General features: G+C 45.4%; 1 protein-coding gene across 2 annotated transcripts in view; it reads right to left on the reverse strand.

Moving 5' to 3' along the window:
• Positions 1–244: 244 nt before the first annotated feature.
• Positions 245–25,864, reverse strand: part of LOC142312222 (uncharacterized) — a 51,104-nt gene continuing 25,484 nt past the window's right edge. Inside the window, exons 1-4 of one of the 2 annotated variants that reach the window (XM_075351131.1) lie at positions 25,149–25,373; positions 24,970–25,067; positions 24,693–24,783; positions 245–5,777 (exon numbers count right to left, since the gene is read on the reverse strand). In XM_075351131.1, coding sequence (XP_075207246.1) covers positions 4,714–5,777; positions 24,693–24,783; positions 24,970–25,067; positions 25,149–25,281 — 1,386 coding nt within the window. In that variant the 5' untranslated portion in view covers positions 25,282–25,373 and the 3' untranslated portion in view covers positions 245–4,713. Of the gene's footprint in view, positions 5,778–24,692; positions 24,784–24,969; positions 25,068–25,148; positions 25,374–25,864 lie in introns of those variants that run through there. The other variant, XM_075351129.1, reaches the window with a different exon arrangement.

The raw sequence follows: 25,864 nt of genomic DNA on the forward strand, positions 1-25,864 counted from the left end.
AGCACCCCAGAAGAGGAGATCCCCCCCCAGGACATCCGGCCAGCCCCCACCCCCTCCCCCATCAAGGACGTGCCGTGAAGCCCTATATAATGTCAAAAAGGTATCCTAGTAAATATAATTTTTAAAGTTGTTCTTATAAAAATATTCATATTTTTAAGCAGCAATTTGTAATATGAAGATGTTTTTTTAATCAAATAATTGTTTTATTGAAGAATTTGTAAAGAAAGTACAAAAAAAAATCCAACTTAAAACAACCCCCCATATGAATATCTAGAAATGAAGGAAGCATAAATAATCACAATTACAATATGTCCCTCTGAGAAATTCTGACTTAACAGATAAAATCTTCTGAAATCTATGTAAGGAGGAGCCATCTATAATGTGAACATGTTTATTATTGTCGTATAGAGAAGTTACAAACATTGTTCAGACATGAAGATTGTGCGCAAAAAAAGTGACTGTAATTAATGGCAGATCACTGAGATTGGGACTGAGGAAGAAGAGGGAGAAGGACATTTTGGGTATTTTTTTGGGGGGGGCCAAGGTTGTAATATTTGTCCATATAGTTATGTATATGAAAGTATAATAATGTGAAGTACTCTCTGCACATTGTATATTGCTTTTTGGATGAAAGATACCGTGAAAGAAATAATTATTTGATCCCTTGCTAATTTTGTAAGTTTGCCCACTGACAAAGACAAGATCAGTCTATAATTTTAACCTCTTCACGACACATGACGTATTGGGTACGTCATGGATCGTGTCAGATTAATTCCTGCCTGCTGCCGCCAGCAGCGATTGCTTCACGTCAGCTGAATAAGCAGCATTCACTTACCCAGGGCCATCGAAAGTCACGTGATGTGATCACGTGGATCCGATGGTTGCCATGGTAGCACAGGGTTTTGTGATCTTGTACCTATCGGGAGTCAGTTACTCTTACAGCCGGTAGAGGGCAGTGTGTGAGAGGAGAGCTGCTTTTGTGCAGATCAGAGCAATGCTGCTGTCATCTACAAGAAAGAATAAGTGATCAGACTGCTGATCGCTATAGTCCCCTAAGTGGACTAGTAAAATAAAAAAAAAAGAAAAAAAAAAAGTTTTAAAAATTAAAAAAAACTTTAAATGTTCAAATCACCTCTCATTTGCCCGGTTGAAAATTAAAGGGTTAAAAATATATACACATATTTGGTATTGCTGTGTTCAGAAATGCCCAATCTATCAAAATATAAAATCAATTAATCTGATCGGTAAATGGCATAGCGGCAAAAAAATTACAAACGCCAAAATTACGTTTGTTGGTCGCCACAAATTTTGCACAAAATGCAATAATAGGCGATCAAAACGGCGCTTCTGCGTAAAATGGTACCGTTAAAATTGTCAGCTCAAGACGCAAAAAAATAAGCAGTCACTGAGCCGTAGATCCCGAAAAATGAGAACGCTACGGATCACGGTAAATGGTGGAAAAAGTGCGCCTTTTTTTGGACAAACTTCTGAATTTTTTTTTAACTTCTTAGATAAAAGTAAACCTATACATGTTTGGTGTCTACAAACATGTACCAATCAAGAAATAAGCATACTTTCTCTCCATATACAAACATGTACCGACCTGAGACATCACACTGACACATCAGTGAACACTGTGAATAAACTATCCCAAAAATAATCCTGCAATTGCACTTTTTTGCAATTTTTTTGCACCTGGAATTTTTTTGCCGTTTTCCAGTATATTATATGGTAAAAAGTATTGTTTGATGTAAAAGTAGAACTCGTCCCACAAACAATAAGCCCTCATATGGCAAGATTGACAGAAAAAAAAAGTTACAGCTCTCAGAAGAAGGGGAGCAAAAAAACCCCCAAACAACTGGAAAAATGGAAAATTGCCCGGGGGTGAAGGGGTTAAGGGTAGGTTAATGTTAACAATGAGATGGAATATCCAAAATAAAGAAAATTACATTGTATAAATTATATACATTTATTTGCATTTTGCAGAGAGAAATAACTATTTGATGCCTCTGGCAAACAAGACTTAGTACTTGATGGCAAAACCCTTATTGACAAGCACAGCAGTCAGACGGTTTTTGTGGTTGATGATAAGGTTTTCACACATGTCACATGTTTGGTCCACTCCTCTTTGCAGATCATCTCTAAATCATTAAGATTTTGAGGCTGTCGCTTGGCAACTCAGAGCTTCAGCTCCTCCATATGTTTTCTATGGGATTAAGGTCTGAAGACTGGCTTGGCCACTCCATGTCCTTAATGTGCTTCTTTTTGAGAAACTCCTTTCTTTGTTGTAAATATTGGGTGGCGGCACAGTGGCTCAGTGGTTAGCACTGCAGTCTTGCAGCGCTGGGGACCTGGGTTCAAATCCCACCAAGGACAACATCTGCAAGGAGTTTGTATGTTCTCCCCGTGTTTGTGTGGGTTTCCTCCGGGTACTCCGGTTTCCTCCCACACTTCAAAAGACATACAGATAGGGACTCTAGATTGTGAGGCCCAATGGGGACAGTGTTGTTTATGTATGTAAAGCGCTGTGGAATTAATAGCGCTATATAAATGAATAAAATTATTATTATTATTATTATTGTCGTGCTGGAAGACCCAGCCATGACTCATTTTTAATGTCCTGGCGGAGGGAAGTAGATTGTCACTCAGGATTTTACGGTACATGGCTCCATCCATTGTCCCATTGAGGCGGTGAAGTAGTCCTGTGCCTTTAGCAGAGAAACACCCACAAAACATAATCTTTCCACCTCCATGCATAACAGTGGGGGATAGTGTTCTCTGGGTCATAGGCAGCATTTCTCTTCCTCCAAACACAGAGAGTTGAGATAATTCCAAAGAGCTCAATTTTTGTCTCATCTGACCACAGCACCATCTCCCAATCACTCTCAGAATCATCCTGGTGTTCATTTGCAAACTTCAGGTGGGCCTGCACATGTGCCTTCTTGAGGCTGGTTTCACACATCCGGCGCGCTCCCATACAGTGTATACATTACAATTGCCGCGCTGCAACTTCCTGGTCACATGCTCTGGTCACATGACAGCATGTGACAGGAGCTTGTTGCGTGGCCACTGTACTGTATACACTGTACGGGAGCGCACCGGATCCGACAAAGTGGAGAAAAGGCAGATGTGTGAAACCAGCCTGAGCAGTGGGACTTTGCGGGCACTGCAGGATTTTAATCCATTACGGCGTAATGTGTTACCAATGGTTTTCTTGGGGACAATGATCCCAGCTGCCTTGAGATCATTAACAAGTTCCACCTGTGTAGTTTTAAGCTGATCTCTCACATTCCTCATGATCCTGGATACCCCACAAGGTGAGATTTTGTATGGTGCCCCAGATCGATGTCGATTAACACTCATTTTGTATTTCTTCCATTGCACCAATAGTAGTCTCTGTCTCACCCAGCATCTTTCCTATGGTTTTGTAGCCCATTCCAACTTTGTGCAGGTCCCTGACAGCCTTAGAAAACTCTTTGGTCTTGCCCATGTTGTAGAGGTTAGAGTCTGACTGATTAATTGAGTCTACAGACAGGAGTCTTTTATACAAGTAACAATTTAAGACAGCTGTCTTTAATGCAAGTAAAGAGCTGATTAGGAGCATCTAAGTGGTCTGTAGGAGCCAGAACTCTTAAGGGTTGGTAGGGGATCAAATACTTACTTTTCTCTTCAAAATGCAAATAAATTTATATAATTTACACAATGTGATTTTCTGGATTTTATTTTGGATATTCTATCTTTCACTGTTAAAATTAACCTACCCTTAAAATTATAGACTGATCATGTCTTTGTCAGTGAGCAAACTTACAAAATCAGCAAGGGATCAAATAATTATTTCCTTCACTGTATTTGTAACTGCATATATTTTGTATTCTAATATACCATATTTTCCTACTAAAAGGCCACTTGTACACATTGAATATTTGGTGAGTTTTTTTACCACAGTATTTGTAAGGCAAAACCAGGAGTAGGTGACAAAATGCAGAAGTGATGCTCATGTTTCTATTATACTTTTCCTACGACTGTTCCACTCCTTGTTTTGGCTACAAATACTGAGGTAAAAAAAAGCACAAGAAAAGTCTTGGAGATGGAGGTTTGAAGTTCGGATTATGGAAGATGTTTAGGCCGCTTTACACCCAGTGACATCGCTAACGCGATGTCGTTGGGGGTCACGGAATTCGTGACGGACATCCGGCCTCGTTAGCGACGTCATTGCGTGTGAAACATACGAGCGACTGGTAACGAGCAAAAATACTCACTTTATCATTGCTCGTTGACACGCTGTCCAGTTCTCAAATATCGTTGCTGCTACAGGTACGATGTTGTTCATCGTTCCTGCGGCAGCACACATCGCTATGTGTGACACCGCAGGAACGAGGAATCTCACCTTATCTGTGGGCGCCGGCAATGAGGAAGGAAGGAGGTGGGCGGGATGTTACGTCCCGCTCATCTCCGCCCTTACGCTTCTATTGGCCGGCCGCTCAGTAACGCCGCAGTATCGTTGCTATGACGCCGAACGCACTTCCCCTTGAGGCAGGGATTGTTCGGCGGTCACAGCGACGTCGCTGACCAGGTATGTGTGTGTGACGCTGCCGTAGCGATAATGTTCGCTACGGCAGCGAGCACCAAATGTCGCACGAACGACGGGGGCGGATGCTATCGCTCGCAACAATGCTAGCAATGCTAGCGATGTCGAAGCGTGTAAGGCACCCATTAGTCCAATATCGTTTGTGGAAGAGAGGGGGCTGGTAGGATGACAGAGAGTTGAGGGATGAGGTATAGGGTATTGCAGGTCTGTGGAGAGCTATGTGGGTGAGTGGAATCATAAAGGCTACTCACCATGTGGGATTTTTTATGTTTAACTAAGTGGCCTTTTTGTTTAAAACCTTTCCCACATTCTGAACAGGAAAAAGGCCTCTCATCTGAGTGAGTTTTCTTGTGTAAACCAAGACTTGATTTATCTGACCAACATTTCCCACATACTGAACATGAATATGGCTTCTCACCTTTGTGAATTCTCTGGTGTATGATAAGTGCTGATTGATGTGCCCAACATTTCCCACACTCTGAACATGAATATGGCTTCTCCCCTGTGTGAGTTCTCTGGTGACTAACAAGATTAGTACTTGTGGCAAAACATTTCCCACACTCTGAACATGAATATGGCTTCTCCCCTGTGTGAGTTCTCTGGTGTCTAACAAGATTATTCTTTTTGGCAAAATATTTCCCACATTCTGAACAATAATAAGGTTTCTCCCCTGTATGACTTCTCTGGTGTGTAATAAGAGCTGATTTATTTGAAAAACAGTTCCCACATTCTGAACATAAATATGGTTTCTCCCCTGTGTGACTTCTCTGGTGTATATCAAGAAATAATTTATATGCAAAACATTTCCCACATTCTGCACATGAATATGGCTTTTCGCCAGTATGAATTCTCTCATGCCTAACAAGATTTGTTTTTCGGTTAAAATATTTTCCACATTTGGAACAAGAAAATCTATTATCCTCTGTGTTAATTTTTTGATGGTTAACAAAAGATGTTTCAAGGGAATAATTTTCATATTCTGAATGTGAAATTGGCTTCTTTGCAGTCTGTATATCGTCAGAGCATAGGACCTGTTCCAAAGGATCAACTGATTCACATTCACTGTGAAGGGATAATGGGATATCTGGAGTAATGTCATTAACTTCAGATGACCTTGAGATCACACATGATAAAATTGATTTAACAATTGAAGATGTGAGTTGTCCCTCTGATCTCCTGGTGCAGTCATCTGCTGGGAATAAAATAAATTATTATTTTTGAAAGAAAATGTCCCTGAAATTTTTATTTTTAAAATTTGCACTCAAAATATCCATAGAAATAAGTTATGTAGTGAAATGGAATTATTCACTAAGACAATGACAGTTCACAGTCTAATAGAAGACCTCATGGCATGAACCAGTAGAGCATGGTGTTCAACTGTTTTATCATTCTGTCTTCCAAATATTGGAATAAAAAGCCACCAAAAATGTTATGCAAACAAAAATGATAACAATAAAACTTCTACTCATTCCACAAAAAACAAGCCCCCAGATTAAATCACTGACGGGAATAATTTCCAAAATGGAAATCACTTTATGGGGTTTTCTGCCATTCTAAAATAAAACATTACAACAAATTCCACCAGCGCACTGATATATAACCATCTCACATGAAGAAAGAAGGGAATTTTGTTTACTTACCGTAAATTCCTTTTCTTCTAGCTCCTATTGGGAGACCCAGACAATTGGGTGTATAGCTTCTGCCTCCGGAGGCCACACAAAGTATTACACTCAAAAGTGTAACCCCTCCCCTCTGCCTATACACCCTCCCGTGCATCATGGGCTCCTCAGTTTTGGTGCAAAAGCAGGAAGGAGGAAACTTATAAATTGGTTTAAGGTAAATTCAATCCGAAGGATGTTCGGAGAACTGAAAACCATGAAACAATTGAACATGAACAACATGTGTGCACAAAAGAACAACTAGCCCGAAGGGAACAGGGGCGGGTGCTGGGTCTCCCAATAGGAGCTAGAAGAAAAGGAATTTACGGTAAGTAAACAAAATTCCCTTCTTCTTTGTCGCTCCATTGGGAGACCCAGACAATTGGGACGTCCAAAAGCAGTCCCTGGGTGGGTAAAAGAATACCTCGATAACAAGAGCCGACACGACTCCCTCTTACAGGTGGGCCACCGCCGCCTGAAGGACTTGCCTACCTAGACTGGCATCTGCCGAAGCATAGGCATGCACTTGATAGTGCTTTGTGAAAGTGTGCATACTAGACCACGTAGCTGCCTGACACACTTGTAGAGCCGTTGCCTGGTGCCGCAATGCCCAGGATGCCCCCACGGCTCTGGTAGAATGGGCTTTCAGCCCCAAAGGAATCGGAAGCCCCGAAGAACGGTAAGCTTCAAGAATCGGTTCCTTGATCCACCGAGCCAAGGTTGACCTGGAAGCCTGCGAACCCTTACGCTGACCCGCCACAAGGACAAAGAGCGCATTTGAACGGCGCAGGGGCGCTGTGCGAGACACGTAGAATCGGAGTGCTCTCACTAGATCTAATGAGTGCAAATCCTTTTCAAAGCGGTGAATTGGATTAGGGCAAAATGAAGGTAAGGTGATATCCTGATTGAGATGAAAAGGCGATACCACCTTAGGGAGAAATTCCGGAACAGGACGGAGAACCACCTTATCCTGGTGAAAAACCAGGAAGGGGGCTTTGCATGACAGCGCTGCAAGCTTCGACACTCTACGGAGTGAAGTAACTGCTACTAGAAATGCCACTTTCTGCGAAAGACGTGATAAGGAGACATCCCGCAGCGGCTCAAAAGGCGGTTTCTGAAGAGCCGTTAGCACCCTGTTAAGGTCCCAGGGTTCAAGCAGGCGCTTGTAAGGTGGGACTATGTGGCAAACTCCCTGCAGGAACGTGCGGACCTGCGGAAGCTTGGCCAGGCGCTTTTGAAAGAGTATTGAGAGTGCCGATACTTGTCCTTTGAGAGAACTAAGTGACAACCCCTTATCCATTCCGGATTGAAGGAAGGAAAGAAAAGTGGGTAAGGCAAAAGGCCAGGGAGTAAAACCTTTATCAGAACACCAGGACAAGAAAATCCGCCAAGACCTGTAATAGATTTTGGCGGACGTCGGTTTCCTGGCCTGTCTCATAGTGGCAATGACATCCTGAGACAACCCTGAAGACGCTAGGAGCCAGGACTCAATGGCCACACAGTCAGGTTGAGGGCCGCAGAATTCAGATGAAAAAACGGCCCTTGCGACAGCAAGTCTGGGCGGTCTGGCAGCGCCCACGGCTGGCCCACCGTGAGATGCCACAGATCCGGGTACCATGACCGCCTCGGCCAATCTGGAGCGACCAGAATGGCGCGACGGCAGTCGGACCTGATCTTGCGTAGTACTCTGGGCAGCATCGCCAGAGGAGGAAATACATAAGGCAGTCGAAACTGCGACCAATCCTGAACTAATGCGTCCGCCGCCAGAGCTCTGTGATCTTGAGACCGTGCCATGAAGGCCCGGACCTTGTTGTTGTGCCATGACGCCATGAGATCGACGTCCGGCGTTCCCCAGCGGCGACAGATCTCTCGAAACACTTCTGGGTGCAGGGACCATTCCCCCGCATCCATGCCCTGACGACTGAGAAAATCTGCTTCCCAGTTTTCTACGCCCGGTATGTGAACTGCGGAGATGGTGGATGCTGTGGCTTCCACCCACTGCAGAATTCGCCGGACTTCTTGGAAGGCTTGACGACTCCGCGTGCCGCCTTGGTGGTTGATGTATGCGACGGCAGTGGCGTTGTCCGACTGGATACGGATCTGCCTGCCCTCCAGCAACTGCTGGAAAGCCAATAGGGCCAGATACACTGCCCTTATCTCCAGGACATTGATCTGAAGGGAAGACTCTATCGGAGTCCAGGTTCCCTGAGCCCTGTGATGGAGGAACACCGCTCCCCACCCTGACAGGCTCGCGTCCGTGGTGACCACAGCCCAGGTTGGGGGCAGGAAGGATTTTCCCTGTGATAGAGAAGTGGGAAGAAGCCACCACTGAAGAGACGTCTTGGTTGCAAGGGAAAGAGAGACGTTCCTGTCGAGAGAGTTCGACCTCCTGTCCCATTTGTGGAGAATGTCCCACTGGAGCGGGCGCAGATGGAATTGCGCGAAAGGCACTGCTTCCATCGCTGCCACCATCTTCCCCAGGAAGTGCATAAGGCGTCTCAAGGGGTGTGACTGAGTCTGAATCAGAGATTGCACCCCTGCCTGCAGTGACAGCTGTTTGTCTAGCGGTAGCTTGACTACCGCTGACTGTGTATGAAACTCCATCCCTAGATAAGTCAGAGATTGGGTCGGTGTCAACTTGGATTTTGGGAAGTTGATGAGCCACCCGAACTGCTGGAGGGTCTCCAGAGCGACGGTAAGGCTGTGTTGACACGCCACCCGAGAAGGTGCCCTGACTAGGAGATCGTCTAAGTAGGGAATCACCAAGTGCCCCTGAGAATGCAGGACCGCCACAACGGATGCCATGACTTTGGTGAAAACCCGTGGGGCTGCCACGAACTGAAGGTGTTCGTCCCCGATGGCGAAACGCAAAAAGCGTTGATGTTCTGGTGCGATCGGCACATGGAGATAAGCATCCTTGATGTCGATCGATGCGAGGAAGTCTCCTTGTGACATCGAGGCGATGACCGAGCGGAGAGATTCCATCCGGAATCGTCTGGTGCTCACGTGTTTGTTGAGCAATTTGAGGTCCAGAACGGGACGGAATGATCCGTCTTTCTTTGGCACCACGAATAAGTTGGAGTAAAAACCGCGACCCTGTTCCTGAGTGGGAACGGGGGTCACAACTCCTTTTTTCAGAGCGTCCACTGCTTGAAAAAGTGCGTCTGCCCGCGCGGGGGGCGAGGAGGTTCTGAAGAAACGAGTCGGAGGACGAGAGCTGAACTCTATCCTGTAACCGTGAGACAGGATGTCTCTCACCCATCGGTCTTGAACATGTGGCCACCAGGCGTCGCGAAAGCGGGAGAGCCTGCCACCGACCGAGGATGCGGTTCGGGGATGCCGTGAGTCATGAGGAGGCCGCCTTGGGGGCAGTGCCTCCGGCGGTCTTTTGGGGGCGTGACTTAGACCGCCACGCATAGGAGTTCCTCTGGCCTTTGTCCTGTCTATTGGACGAAGAGGACTGTGGCTTGGCGGAGGGACGAAAGGACCGAAACCTCGATTGTATTTTTCGTTGCTGAGGTCTCTTGGGTTTGGACTGGGGTAAGGAGGAGTCCTTTCCCTTGGATTCCTTAATAATCTCATCCAATCGTTCGCCAAACAATCTCTCGCCAGAAAACGGCAAACCGGTTAAGAACCTCTTGGAAGCCGAGTCTGCCTTCCATTCGCGCAGCCACATGGCCCTGTGGACTGCAACAGAATTAGCGGATGCCACCGCTGTACGGCTAGCAGAGTCTAGGACTGCGTTCATGGCGTAGGAAGAAAACGCCGACGCCTGAGAGGTTAAAGATGCAACCTGCGGGGCAGACGTACGTGTGACCGCATTAATCTCAGCCAGACAAGCTGAGATAGCTTGGAGTGCCCACACGGCTGCAAAAGCCGGGGCAAAAGACGCTCCCGTGGCCTCATAGATGGATTTCACCAGGAGTTCTATCTGCCTGTCAGTGGCATCTTTTAGTGATGAGCCATCTGCAACCGAAACCACAGATCTAGCCGCCAATCTGGAGACTGGGGGATCCACCTTGGGACATTGAGCCCAACCCTTAACTACGTCAGCGGGGAAGGGCTAACGTGTGTCAGTAAGGCGCTTAGTAAAGCGCTTGTCCGGAACCGCTCTGGGCTTCTGGATGGCATCCCTGAAGTTAGAGTGATCAAAAAATGCACTCCGTGTACGTTTGGGAAACCGAAACTGGTGTTTCTCCTGCTGAGAGGCCGACTCCTCTATAGGTGGAGGCGGGGGAGATAGATCCAACACCTGATTGATGGATGAGATAAGATCGTTTACTAAGGCGTCCCCTTCAGGTGTATCAAGATTGAGAGCAACATCAGGGTCCGAGCCCTGAGCTGCAACCTCCGCCTCGTCCTCCAGAGAGTCCTCAAGCTGGGAACCCGAGCAGCGTGAGGAAGTCGGGGAAGATTCCAAGCGAGCCCGCTTAGCTGGTCTGGGACTGTGGTCCGTGGAGGAGTCCTCCACGTGAGACCTAGGGCCCACCCCGGCCGGGGTGGACCGAGAGGGACCTGGAGGCGCCGATCTAACAGGGTCCGGGGCCTGTGTAAGGACCGGTCTGGACTGCAGGGCTTCTAGCAACTTGGCAGACCATTTGTCCATAGACTGAGCCATGGATTGTGAGAGTGACTCTGAGAGCTTTTCAGCAAAAACTGCAAACTCTGTCGCTGCCACCTGGACAGTGGAAGCAGGGGGGTCTGCCTGAGCCGAGGGGCCCACAAGTGACCGAGGCTCCGGCTGAGCAAGCGTAACAGGGGCCGAGCATTGCTCACAGTGAGGGTAGGTGGAACCCGCAGGTAACATAGCCCTACAAGAGGTACATGTCGCAAAAAAACCCTGTGCTTTAGTGCCCTTGCTCCTTGTGGACGACATGCTGTTGTGTCCTAGGACCGTGATCACAGAGGGTATATAGAAAAAGGGTATACAGCCCGGCCGAACAGAAATAAGTATATATATACGTATCTATACCGGCACCCAGGGGGACCAACACCGAGTGACCGGTGCGGCTTACCGACCGCTAAAAAAGCGGGGTGTGTGTGCTCCAGATTCCCTGCCTTGGTCTCCCAGAGCTGCAGAGCTGTTCTCTGTGATTCTCCACCGGCAGAATGTCCGAAAAATGGCTGCCGGAGCTCTCAGGGGAGGAGTGAAGCCGTGGGCGGCGTTAGGAAAAGTGCGGGAATCTGGGGTCCCCACAGTGATCAGTGAGGGGGGAGGGAGTATACAGGATGCCCCGGCCCTCACATCCGACGTCAGGTCGGCTGTCCCGCCCCTATCTCTGATAGACAGGCCCGGGGGCGGGAGTTTTGCCACTAGGCCGCGATGAAGCCGGGGACTAAATTTAATACCGCGGCCGACAAGCAGGCGCGGTCGGCGCGGTAGTCCCCGGTCTTCACAATTCAGCAGCCAGTTGCGGCGTCCGGGAACCAGGCGCTTCATACACAGTCCCCATGGGGACACAGAGTACCTCGTGGATGCAGGGCCCTGTCCCTGAGCATAGATAAGCTCCTGTCCAGCAGATTCCCTCAGGGGCTGCAGAGGGAGCACGGTCCCAGAACTTGGATGACCGCTTCGGATCCCACTTCTACCAGAGCCCTAAGGGATGGAGAAGGAAACACGGCATGAGGCTCCGGCCGTCGTACCCGCAATGGGTACCTCAACCTTAACAGCACCGCCGACTTAGTGGGGTGAGAAGGGAGCATGCCGGGGGCCCCGTGGGGGCCCTCTTTTCTTCCAACCGATACAATCAGCAGCTGCTGCTGACTAAAATGGATATGTGTGAGTGGATGTGTGCCTCCTTCCACACAAAGCATAAAACTGAGGAGCCCGTGATGCACGGGAGGGTGTATAGGCAGAGGGGAGGGGTTACACTTTTGAGTGTAATACTTTGTGTGGCCTCCGGAGGCAGAAGCTATACACCCAATTGTCTGGGTCTCCCAATGGAGCGACAAAGAAATAAAATGTATGATCTACTAGATACAAGAAAGCAAATAAATGTAAAAAGGAAAACTTGCTGAACCACATATGTAAGAAAATCCCATGTATTACTTCAACCAAGAGGTATAGCAATTATGACGCTATCATAAAGGATGTAATACCTCAATGTAACAAGGATATACCTGGTGGAAAATTTAGCAGCAATTTCTCAAGAAAATTTATAAATCTTATATTTTACTGGCTCATTTGGTTTTGAAGGACCTTTATTTCGGAAACCCCCCAGAAGTTGCACCATTTTAAAAGCTGCACCCTTCAAATTATTCTAAACTGCTGTTAGAAAATTTGTTAACCTTTCAGGTGCTACACAGAAATTAAGACAAAGAGAAATAAAAAATTAAATTTTTTTCCACTATAATGCTTTAACTAGCGATAGGCGATCCCCTCGATGGTTGGGATCCGGGAGACTCGCCCAATCATTTTGTAAAGATCGAGATCAGGATCGAGATAACACGATCTTGCGTCCGTTCACCGATCTTGGACTTTACAGTTATGGAATGGGGCAGGAGGGGGCTGTAAAATAAAGAATATAGTTACTAATAAACATTGTCATTATACTTACAGGTCCCACGATGCATCCTGCAGATTCTGTCTCTCGGCAGCTTCTGCGTCCGATCATTGCTGTGCCCCCGGTAACTAGAATGACTAAAGGACCTTCCGTCACGTCATAGCCATGTGACCAGTCAGGTGTGAATGTTGTATTATCTCATTGGCTACAGACTGGTCACATGACTATGATGTCATGCAAAGTCCTGCAATGTCAGTGGATATGGATCATGCTTGCCGCTACTCGGTGCTCGCCCTAGCATATCAGTACTCCAGATACTCGGCGACCTCCTAGTACCGGCGAGATGATCGAGCACATGCTTACCTCCCCCTCCCTGCATGTTGCCACTCTTTACAGAGTCATCCCACATGCATGAATTGGTTGCCACACACTGTAATATCATAGCCGGTGAATAGCGGCGCTGGGAATCAGGTGATCGGAGATCACCGTTGGTATAGTAATTCGCTCGTTGGGTGACTATGGCAATGGTGGCAGTGGTGATGTCACCGCTTACCAACTCGCAGTCTCTGCTCACTCATTGAGTGATTAGACACCACGGGGAGCAGAAGCGTTATTCCTTCCCCCGTGCCTTCTGATATAGCAGAGCTGCATAAGTTGAAGAAGACAGAAGACCAGGATAGTGGAGGAGTGAGAGGGAGTAATAAAGATGGAGTCTCTAAGTGTGTCTGTGTATTTATTTCTAATAAAGTAGTTTTTCTCTGTGTGGTGTCTTTTTTAAGCCTATATTGGAGATTCTTAATGGCCGGGTCAAACTTGGCCTGACATTATGAATCCAGCAGGAGCCCACGCATTTGTTTTTAATTATTTTTTAAATACTTAAAAAAAAATAAAAAAATGCATGGGCTCATACTGTATTTTGATCGCCAGTCAGGTAAAGCCAGGCACCTGGGGGCTGGGATTCTTGGCAGCCTGAAGACTCCCCTGGAAATGGTGCATTGTTTCTTAGCGCCATTTCCAGGTGCTTTACCCGGCTCATTCAGCAGCCCTGGTGCCGGGTGGCTCACTGGGTAATAAGGGGTTAATACCAACTTTGTAATCTCAGGTGGTACTAAGCCCGAAATTCATGGTGCCTTACCAAATTAGACATGGCCACCATGAATTTCTAGTAAACAGTAAAAAAAAAAACCACAACACTGAGAATTTTTTTTTATTAGAAATAAAACAAAAAAAACATTTAACGACGCCATCTTTATTATAAAAACAATCCTTAGTTCAACGTAATCTACAAGGAGAGCATTGTCAACTCTGCTTCATTACTCTGTAAAGACAAGCGGCTCTACATATTGAGAAGCAGGGAGAGCCATGTCAGCACTGCTACATCGCTCTGTACAAAGCGATGAAGCAGGCTGACAGTGATTGGACTTGTGTCTCGCATTGCATCACCCCGCACAGACTGATCTCAGGACAGAAGCATCTAAGCTGCATGAACACACATGCAGATGACACGATGCTGTCAAGAGATTGTGCGCGATAATGCGATATGACACTCGCACAGTGACAGTCAAAGTTCAATTGAGTCCATGAGCCATGGACTCAGGTGAACCCTGACGTCACCGCGAACACGGCGAAAACAGCCAATGACTGCAAAGTGACAAGCAGTGCAGCTAATACCCCTGGAAGTTAAGAGAACCTTTGATGACGTCATAGTCATGTGGCCAGTCTGTAAGCCAATGTCTGTACAACATTCACACCAGACTGGTCACATGGTTATGAAGGTCCTGTAAGGGGCACTTTGCACACTGCGACATCGCAGGTGCGATGTCGGTGGGGTCAAATTGAAAATGACGCACTTCCGGCATCGCATGCGACATCGCAGTGTGTAAAGCCTAGATGATACGATTAACGAGCGCAAAAGCGTCGTAATCGTATCATCGGTGCAGCGTCGGCGTAATCCATGATTACGCTGACGCGACGGTCCGATGTTGTTCCTCGCTCCTGCGGCTGCACACATCGCTGTGTGTGAAGTCGCAGGAGCGAGGAACGTCTCCTACCGGCCTCACTGCGGCTTCCGTAGGATATGCGGAAGGAAGGAGGTGGGCAGGATGTTTACATCCTGCTCATCTCCGCCCCTCCGCTCTGATTGGCCGCCTGCCGTGTGACGTCGCAGTGACGCCGCACGACCCGCCCCCTTAACAAGGAGGCGGGTCGCCGGCCACAGGGACGTCGCACGGCAGGTGAGTGTGTGTGTGAAGCTGGCGTAGCGATAACTTTCGCTACGCCAGCTATCACCACATATCGCTGCTGCGACGGGGGCGGGCACTATCGCACTCGACATCGCAGCATCGGGCTGCGATGTCGTAGTGTGCAAAGCCCGCCTAAGTCCAGTGTTAGATATCGGGCGGCACAGCAATGATCGGACGTGGAGGCAGAAGCGGCCGGGAGACAGTCTGCAGGACGCGTCATGGGACCTGTAAGTATATGATCAGAATGATTTTTAATAATGTTTTCTTTTAACAGCCGTGGACCCGATCTGCACCTGATCTGTAACACGAGCTTTGCAGAAAAGCTCGTGATCAGGATCGTGCACACGATCACTATGTAATCGGTATGATCCCCAATCTTTACAGATCAGGATCGCCCATCACTAGCTTTAACTATAAATTTTTTATTTTCACATGAAGTAAGAGGAAAAGGCAAATGATACGCAGAATCGGTTTTGCAACAACCGCACAATACCTATATACTGGAAAGAGGTAGGCTAGCTCCAGGTCATACGTCCAAGGAAATGGTCATGGGTGCTCGTGGTCAGAGTAGGAGAAAGTCCAAATCCAGTCCAAAAAGAGAGACCGTTTCGCACCTCCTTGTGCTGCATTGGACCCGTTGAAGCACAAGGAGGTGTGAAATGGCTGTTGTCCACTGAGGGCCTGCACCTGACTCTTTCCCCGCTCTTTTACCTGCACCAAATGAAGTAAATAAAGCACTTTGGAATATTGGATGGATTGTGCCGTGGCTTTCTCTCTTTTTGGATTGGAATAAGAGCAAATGGACCCTAAAATGTATTACACAATTTGTATGTAACTTGGCAATATGCCGTATGTGGTCAAAAACTACTGTTTGGGCTCATGGAAGGGCTTGGAAAGTAAAGACCATTATTTGTTTATTGAAGTGCAAATTTGACTGAATCAGATTGTGGACGCCATGTCGCATTTGTAGAGTACTTGACATGCCAAAACAAGAGAAACCCCAACAAGTGACACCATATTGGAAACTAGACCCCTCAAGGAATGTATCTAGGGATGTATTGAGCACTTTGAACCCATATCTGCTTCACAGCCTCAAAGTTGTAATTTTCACAAGGGGTAATAGGAAAAAAATGGACTGTATAATTTGATATACAATTTCTGCCAAATGTGATGGTCCCCCATTACCCATATGTAGACAAAAACTGTTGTTAAGTCACTTAACAGGGCCCGGAAAGGAAAGAACGCTATTTCATTTTTGTAATGCACATATTGTACATCGTGTTGCATTTGCAGAGCCCCTTAGGTACCAACAAATCAGAAACCTCCCATCCCCACAAGTGACCCCACTTGGCAAACTAAAACCCAGTGGTGTGGTGAGCATTTATAACCCACAAATTGCATCACAGAATTATATAAGACTGGGATGAGAAAATGAAAAACAGGGTTTTTATGTTAAAATTTTACTTTAGTCTTTACTTTAGCAGAGCTGGAATTGTAGTGGTAACTCGTGTGGATTACATCAGACCTGGGTGTTTGGTGGGTTAATAAAGGGGTGAAAGAGTGTGTTTTTTGTGTATTTTATTTCAAAAAAGGATTTTTTTGGGTGCTTATGTTTATTTCTTTTCACTTACAAATTAGTATTGGGGGAGTCTCAGACTCCTCCCATTACTAATTTAGGGCTTAGTGGCAGCTGTGAGCTGTTATAAACCCCTTATTTCCCCGATTGCCACCGCACCAGGGCAATTGGGATAAGCCAGGTAAAGTTCCGAGATTGTTGCATCTAATGAGTGCAACAAGCCTGGGCTCCTGTAGGCTGCTACTTTTGGCCTGTGGGGGCTCAATAAGCATGGGTCTCCCCAGCCTGACCATACCAGCCCCCAGCTGTCGGCTTTATCATGTCTGGCTATCAAAATTGGGGGAAAGCACATGACATTTTTGAAATTATTTATTTAAATAACTAAAAGAGCTGCATCAGGTCCTTCTTATTTTGACACACAGCCAACATAGGCACTTGGGTGCTGCAGTCTGTAGCCGTATGCTTTATCTGTGCTGTGCATCATAATCTATACCATTTTTTTTCATTTATTTATTTTTACACCAATAGAGATGAACAGACAGCGCCTCTGATTGAAAGCAGTCGGACACACTGTCATACAGGGTGGGGGCGCGGTATGACTACAACCAATCAGTGACATGGGGACTACCAGTGGGCGGGGGAAGAAGTGAATATGTATGAAGGATAATGAGCAGCCTCGGAAGTAGCGTTACAGCCGCAGAGACTTGTAAGTGTAAAGCGTCTGCTCTAATCCCTATATCCCTTCTACCAACATTTTTAAGTGCCTGATTCGAATCCCCATAGACGTATATGGGGATAGACGTATATGGTGACCGGCGTCCGGCCAGGTATCCAAGATCAATTCTTGGCTTGAACCAGGGGTTTTTTTTAAATTTTTTTTTTAAACTTGGCTGGACCCGCCGATCTTAGGTATCTGACAATCCGCCTAGCACTATTAATAACAATATGAGATTTCTGTAGACTTTTTTATTATTTCACTACTTATGCGCATTAAAACAATGTTTACAAAAATTAACTTATTTTTGCTTCACCATATTCTGAGTTTTACTGAAAGAGCCACGAGGGCTTGTTTTGCAGTTTAATTTGATATTTTCATTGATGATTTTTTTTTATACATATGACTTTTTGATTACTTTTTAAAAAACATTTAGGTGCAAATATGATGAAAAGCGCTATTTTTGTCTTTTATTTTTATTATTTTTTTTTACTGTGTTCAACTTATGGAATACATAACATGACATTTTCATAATTTGGGGTGTTCCAGATGCGGCGATACCGATTATATGAATATATTTGTACAGTTTTGTTTTCACGGAAAATAAAGATTGTGTACTCACCGTAAAATCTTTTTCTCTGAGCCTTCATTGGGGGTCACAGGAGACTGTGGGTATATGCTGCTGCCACTAGGAGGTGACACTAGGCAAAAAACTAAAAAGTTAACTCCTCCTCAGTAGTATATAGCCACCTACCGGCAGGAAACTATTCAGTTACTGATAAAGCAGTAGTAATAAACATAGTGTGGTAAGAAAGAGCTAACTATCTATAAGGGTGGGAGCTGTGTCCCCCAATGAAGGCTCAAAGAAAAAGATTTTACGGTGAGAACACAAAATCTTTATTTCTCTATCGCTTCATTGGGGGACACAGGAGACTGTGGGACGTTCTAAAGCAGTTCTATAGGGTGGGTAGAAGTTGACTATATAATTCTCAACTATTTGACGTTAACTGCTGCTCGCAGTACTTTTCTACCTAAAACTGCATCTTCAGATGAATGTGTTGACTTTGTAAAATTTTGAAAAAGTGTGTAGAGAAGCCCAGGTAGCTGTTTTGTAGATTTGTAAAGGGGAAGCTTGATGTTGTACTGCCCAGGATGCTCCAACTGCACGTGTAGAGTGAGCTTTTACTCCTGAAGCAGGTATTTGTTCTTTAATTCTGTACGCTTCTATAATTGAGGAACGTGTCCATCTGGCTATAGTGGATTTAGAAGCGGGGAAACCTTTCCTATGTCCATTGGGAATGACAAAAAGTGAATCCGATTGTCTGAAATCCTTTGTTCTGAAATCCTTTGTTCTGGAAAGATAACTGAATTGCTCTGACTAGGTCGAGTTTATGTAGTACTATTTCCATGGGATGAATAGGAGCAGGATAAAATGAGGGAAGAACGATTTCTTCATTTAGATGGAAGGAAGAAACGACTTTGGGAAGAAAGGAAGGCACCAGTCGCAATACTATTTTATCTTGATGAATATTTGGGTACGGTGGACGACAGGCGAGAACAGCGAGTTTGGAAACTCTACGTATAGACGTAATAGCTACTAAAAATGTGACTTTCCATGATAGGTGAAGCAATTTTGACGACAGAATAGACTCGACAGGTGTGTCTGGTAGAACATTGAGAACATGATTAAGATCCCATGGTTCGACTGGGTGATGATAAGGAGGCTTAACATGGGCCACTCCCTGTAAAAAAGTTCGTACCTGAGAGATAGAGGCTGTGTTGTTTTGGAACAAAATTGAAAGAGCAGAAATTTGTCCTTTGAGAGAACTGAGACTGAGTCCAAGGTTTAATCCAGTCTATAGAAAAGCTAAGACATTCAGCAGCTTGAATGGTAGTTGAAAAACAGTGTTCAACTCACACCATTGAAAAAACGCTTTCCATGTCCAGTGATAAATTTTTGATGTGGAAGGTCTCCTAGCATTAATCATGGTTTGTTTGAATAACTGAATCAGATAGGCCTAACTCTTAAAATGGCGGTTTTAACAGCCATGCCGTTAAATTAAGGAAGAGTGAATTGTGGTGGAAGATCAGACCGTGTGATAGTAAGTCTTGATGGTCTGGAAGTTTAAACGGAACGGAGCGTCTGCTAACATGTTTATTACTTCGGCGTACCAAGATCTGTTTGGCCAATCTGGAGTTATTAGAATCACTGGTACTTTCTCTGCCTTGATCTTCTTTACTAGTCTGGGAATGAGTGGCAGAGGAGGAAACAGGTACGGTAGAGTGAACTGTGCCCACGATATTGCTAATCCGTCTGACGAAATTGCTAGAGGATCTCTGCTTCTGGAGACGAAGGAAGGAATTTTGTTGTTCTTTCTGGATGCCATTAGATCTACGTCTGGCATGTTCCACCGTTACCATTTTATGTGAAAGACTTCGGGGTGTAGTGACCATTCTCCGGATGCCAAGCCCTCTCTGCTGAGTTGTCCACGCGTGGGATGTGAATTGCTGATATCTGTGGAACATGATTCTCTGCCCATCTTAATATTTTTCACACTTCTGACATTACCTTCAGGCTCCTGGTGCCCCCTTGGTGATTTATGTATGCAACTGCTGTGGCATTGTCCGACTGAATGGAAATTCGTCGGTTTAACAGAAGAAACTGTCAGTGAAGAAGAGCTAGATATATGGCTCGGATCTTTAATATGTTGATCGAAAGAGAGGTTTCGTGAGTTTTCCAACGACCCTGAACTGTAAGGTTTTGAAAGACTGCTCCCCATCTTATTAGACTGGCATCTGTTGTAATCACTAACCAATGAACTGGAATAAATGACTGTCCTTGTAGTATGAGTGGGGACTGTAACCACCATGTCAGGGACTGTTGAACTTGAGGCTGTAACTGCATTGGTAGATCCAGTGTGGTCATTGATTTGTTCCATTGAGATATAATGGCTAGCTGTAGATATCTGCTGTGAAACTGGCTGAAACCTACTGCTTTGAAAGCCGCTACCATCTTCCGTAATGTCTTCATGCAAGTACGTACTGAAACAGACTTGGACCGAATGATTAGGTGAATATCCTGTTGTAAGGCAAGTCTTTTGTGATCCGTCAGGAACACCTTTGCTTGAATTGTGTCAAATAGAATGCAAAGAAATGTCAGGCGTTGTTTTGGAATTAGGGACGATTTCTTTTTGTTGATTATCCATTCTAAGCCTGACAGAGTCTGAACTGTAATGTGTAGACTTTGTAGACATTCTTGTTGAGATGGCGTTTTTATCAGAATGTCGTCTAGGTAGGGAATGACTATGACTTCTCTTGTACGAAGAATGGCCAGAGTCGCTGTCATGACTTTGGTAAAGAATCAGGGAGCAGTTGTGAGACCGAAGGGTAGCGCTGTGAACTGATAGTGAGCTTGATCTACTGCGAACCGAAGAAACCTTTGGTGTCCTTGATAGATTGGAATGTGTAGATATGCATCTTGAATATCTATTGAGCACATCATAAATTTCATGAGATAACTGCTCGAAGAGACTCTATCTTGAAATGGCGTAGTTTTACTGACTGGTTGAGTTGTTTGAGATCTAGAATGGGTCGCACGGCTCCATCTTTTTTCGGGACTACGAATAGGTTGGAATAAAAACGTGAAAAACGTTCTTCTAAAAGGTTCAAGGACGATGACTCCTGTTCTTTGTAGATTGGAAATAGCTGCATAAAACCCCTGTACGAGGGCTTTTGCTTTTGGTGGTCGGGATACTAAGAATCGATGTTTTGGTATGGAATCGAATTCTATTTTGTATCCCGTGGCAACAATTTCTTGGATCAATGAATTGCCAACCTCTGAAATCCAAATGTCCCTGAACACAAAAACGAAGTTGGCCAACTAGATTGAGATCTTTTGTTGTTTGTCATGCGTGGTTGAATTTATTGGTCTTGGATCTAAATCTTTTTTGAGGAAGAAAAGTACTTTTTCCTCCTGTGGCGTCTGCAATTATTTGATCTAAACGATTTCCGAATAGACAACCTCCGAGAAAGGGCAAACTTGTGATGGCTTTTTTAGATGAGGTATCTGCATTCCATAATTAAAGCCATAGAATTCTGTGGATTGCTATCATATTGGCTGCTGCAGCTGCTGAACAGTTGGCAATATCTAAAGAAGCTGAAAGTAGATATTTTGCTGCATACGTTATCTGGGTAGCTAGGCTTGTAAGTTCTTCTGGAGGCGTACTATTATTAATGGCCTCACCTAGGTGTTTAGACCATACACAAATAGGTTTAGAAACCCAAGCTGAAGCAAACGCTGGACATAGGGCTGTTCCTGTTGCTTCAAAGGCCGATTTGGTTAAGGATTCTATTTGTTTATCATAATAATCCTTTAGAAAGGCTCCATCTGATAATGAAATTTACATGAGATTTTTTAATTAAAAAATCCCCAACAAACCAGCGCTGATAGAGGGTTTAAGTTTATTTTTATTTTATTGCTATCCTTGTTTAAAGCCTGCTTTACACGTTGCAATTTCGCATACGATATCGTATGCGATTTGCAACGCCCCCATCGTATGTGCAGCACGTTCAATTTGTTGAACGTGCCGCACAAACGATTATCCCCCGTCACACATACTTACCTTCCATACGACCTCGATGTGGACGGCGAACGTCCACTTCCTGGAGTGGGAGGGACATTTGGCGTCACATCGACGTCAAGCGGCAGCCGGCCAATAGAAGCGGAGGGGCGGAGCTGAGCGGGACGTAAACATCCCGCCCACCTCCTTCCTTCCGCATTGTGGGCCGGGAGCTGCAGGAGGCAGGTGAGATCTGTTCATCGTTCCCGGGGTGTCACACACTGCGATGTGCGCTACCCCGGGTACGATGAACAATCTGACGTTCCATTCGTCATGAATGAACGACGTGCATGCGATGAACGGTTTTTCGTTCAATCGCAATTGCACGTCGCTGTCACACGCTACAACATACCTTACGATGCCGGATGTGCGTCACTTACGACGTGACCCCGCCGACACATCGTAAGATATCTTGTAGCGTGTAAAGCAGGCTTTAGACAATAAAATTGTTCAACACAATACACATAAGCATACAACCAAATATATACTAAAATATAAACCAAAATAATTGAAACAGACTGAAAGATAGCGCAGCAATCAGATACCAGATGACTGGTCGCAATGTCCCGGCCGGTTTCAGAAACGACCGTTTAATCAATTGCAGTATATCAATTGATATTTAAAGATATATATCATTCAGTGCCAGTTAATAATGTCGCTGCAACACAATTTTTCAGATAAAAATCCTAGAGAATTTTTTGCCAGTCCATTAGCAAAAGGTTTTAAATAGGGGATTATAATATGAACATATATTTCAATGTTCCAGGTGCCCTTAGGTATATTTGAAATAACCGCACTCCAAAAAAGGAACTTAGCAGTGATGCGGTAGAGCACCGGCTCATCAAAGTGTCCCAATAAGGTTTTACCTGCGATCAGTCTCAGGCATCAAACCCCCGTAGACTGCACGATACTTTTTCCTCCTGTATGTTTGGAGTCGTTTCAGTGCAGGAGTCCCCAATTTGCACTCCCAGATCAAGCGGAGCAGAGCCGACAGAGCACTAGATAGTGCTGGCTTCCAGGGTAATGTGGTTTAAACGAACATGCAGCTTTTCCTGCTTTTCCAGTGGTAGCCTGGGCGTTCACCTCGTACACAGCTGAATAATTCCACGAGGGGGAGAAGCCACCAGGTAAATCTTCACCACACAGGGTGAGCTGAGAAATGTCCAAATCCGACGCGCGTTTCGGGGGCGTTACCGGTCCCCTTCCCCAAGATCCTTGAGGGAAAGACAGCGGCATGTCTCACTTTAATATCAATTGAAAAACTTTGTCTGCAGAGGGGGGTGTTGTACAGAGTGAAGCTGTAAGCATCATACATGTGGCAAGGAAGATGGCTGTTGGGGTGTATCCTACACAGTGAAACCTGAGAGCTGCTGTACATGTAGCAAGAAAGATGGCTGCGAGGGAGGTGTACTGCTGAGTGAGCAGTGTACATGTGGAAAAGAAGATACACTACGGACTAAGTGTTAACCCCATGTGCGCTGTAAGTGACAAATATATATTGAATTAAGCGGAGGTGCCCTGGAACCCCGGATACAGAGAGACCAGGTCCTACCTTGTCTTCACAGAGCTGCTTCCTTGTCTCCATGTCTCTCCACCTTCAGCCGCATGGCCCATTCACTATGGTGGACGAACGGAATGAAGTGTGTGGCAAAGATCATATTGCTGATTGTCCAGACTCTGAACGCCGACACGTTAGGGTTAAAGATCTTGCAATTCTGACCTTAGAGATGACCGGTGACCTTTTTGTCCATCATCTGTGGTCACGGTCTCTTTGAGGGAAAGCAGAGTGACACTCTGTTGCCCTCGATCTCTGGGAAAGCAGAGTGACCGATACACTCTGTTGCCCTTGGTCTCCATGTGGGAAAGCAGAGCAATCCATACACTCTGTTGACCTCGATCTCCATGTACGAAAGCAGAGTGACCGATACACTCTGTTGCCCTCTCTAAAAGCTTGTTTGCTGTAAAGTGAAAAGGAGATATTAGAAGGAAAAAACGACGATTGTGGAAAAACAGAAAAGGAAAAGAGTGGGGCTGGAACAAAAAGCCCCGTGTCTATCTTCCTGCGACACTAAGCAAAAACTGAATAGTTTCCTGCCGGGAGGTGGGTATATACTACTGAGGAGGAGTTAACTTTTTAGTTTTTTGCCTAGTGTCATCTCTTAGTGGCAGCAGCATATACCCACAGTCGCCTATGTCCCCCAATGAAGCGATAGAAAAAGCTGCATTTTTGTGGCAAAACGGCTTTTCATGCATTGTGTGCGCTTTTTTAGTGTTTTGTTTTTTTTAAACTTTTTTATAGATGTCACTTAACACTGTTTTACTTATTCCCACTGTGGGACATTAATATTTTTCATGCTGTTTGCTGGTCTCATACACTGTAGCCCTCGATTACTGTAGTGCATGAGTAACACAGCCTATAACACTCTACTTATAGCAGGACCTCCATGATACCAGGATTCTAGGAAGGCAACAGTATCATTACCCTCCACCTTTTTAGAGGACGTACAAAATATTTTACTTCAAGTGATTTTCTAACCTGTCAGCACATTCTACGTACGCTGTCATTTGGCTTTGTAGATTACAGATCTGGGCAGGTAAGGGTCAGCATCTCCTAATTCTAGGCTGTAAGCTCTATAGAGGAAGGGCTTTAAAGTGTCCAAAGTAATATGAACAGTTCCAAGTGGAAGAGAATGTTGGGGTCTATGGCTGGACTACTCCACCGATAAAGCAGCCACAGCCGGTGACTGAGAAGAATCTGTGACTTCTCTGCATTTAGTGGTCACTACTCACCTGGGTAGCCATATGTAGGAATCTCCTCTTTACACTGCTCATCACTTGTCACATATGTCCCTGCTGTATTAATAAGGATCAGATCTTCAGCCTGAAACAAATATAGTAAAAGTCACAGACAGATGGAGAAGTCCCATCTATGATCAGCTCTAATCCTGCCATCTCCACCGCTCTCATTACACAAGTATAAAACATATAATACTGGAGGATAACACAAGACTGAGCACAAGACCTTCACAGCCGTCTACACATCATAGGGAGATTTCTCTCCATCTACCTGATGATCCTGGGGAACATCGGGATCTTCTTGTTTACAGTCCTGTGGCAGAAGAGGACGGGGACATCTCTCTGGTGTTGTCCTCTTACTGGATAGAACTGGAGGAGACACATACAGGCACTGAATTCATTCCTTACATACAGATAATTATAGTCCGTGTATTTAGTCCTGTCTATTACCTGGTGATGTGAGGGGCTGGGGAACATCCATCATGACGTCCTTGTACAGATCTTTGTGTCCTTCTAAATACTCCCACTCCTCCATGGAGAAATAGACGGTGACGTCCTGACACCTTATAGGAACCTGACACATACAATGATACCGTCACCCCCGATCCCTTCATAGCGTTACTGTATAATGTCCCAGCATTCCCAGCAGTGTCACCTCTCCAGTCAGCAGCTCAATCATCTTGTAGATGAGCTCTAGGATCTTCTGGTCATTGATGTCCTCATGTATCGGGGGGTGAGGTGGAGGCCCTGTGATTGGGCTCAGGGGTCTTCCCCATCCCTCAGACACAGGGGCCTGACAGCGCTCACTAGAGGTCTTCTTCACTACTGTGTAATCCTGGTTATGGAGAGACACAGTAATAAATCTCACTACAGACATTTCCAGAGTCCTCACCTCTCCAGTTCTGTCCATCTGTTATTCCCATAGATAAGAATGATGTAATGTGACGTCATCAGAATCTCTCACCTCTCCAGTAAGCCGGAAGAGGATCTCTAGGGTGAGGTGTAATATCCTCTCCGCCATCTTGTCATTCTCCCTATCCATCATTGACGGGTAAACCAGGAAAATTCTCTTATATAGAAGATCTCCACTGAGAGGATCCGATATTGTAGGGACCTGAATGGGAAAACAAGAGCTGATGTAACATCATATAGAATTCCATGTAAAA

Source organism: Anomaloglossus baeobatrachus, chromosome 5, assembly GCF_048569485.1.
Source record: "Anomaloglossus baeobatrachus isolate aAnoBae1 chromosome 5, aAnoBae1.hap1, whole genome shotgun sequence".
NCBI classification, from domain to species: domain Eukaryota; kingdom Metazoa; phylum Chordata; class Amphibia; order Anura; family Aromobatidae; genus Anomaloglossus; species Anomaloglossus baeobatrachus.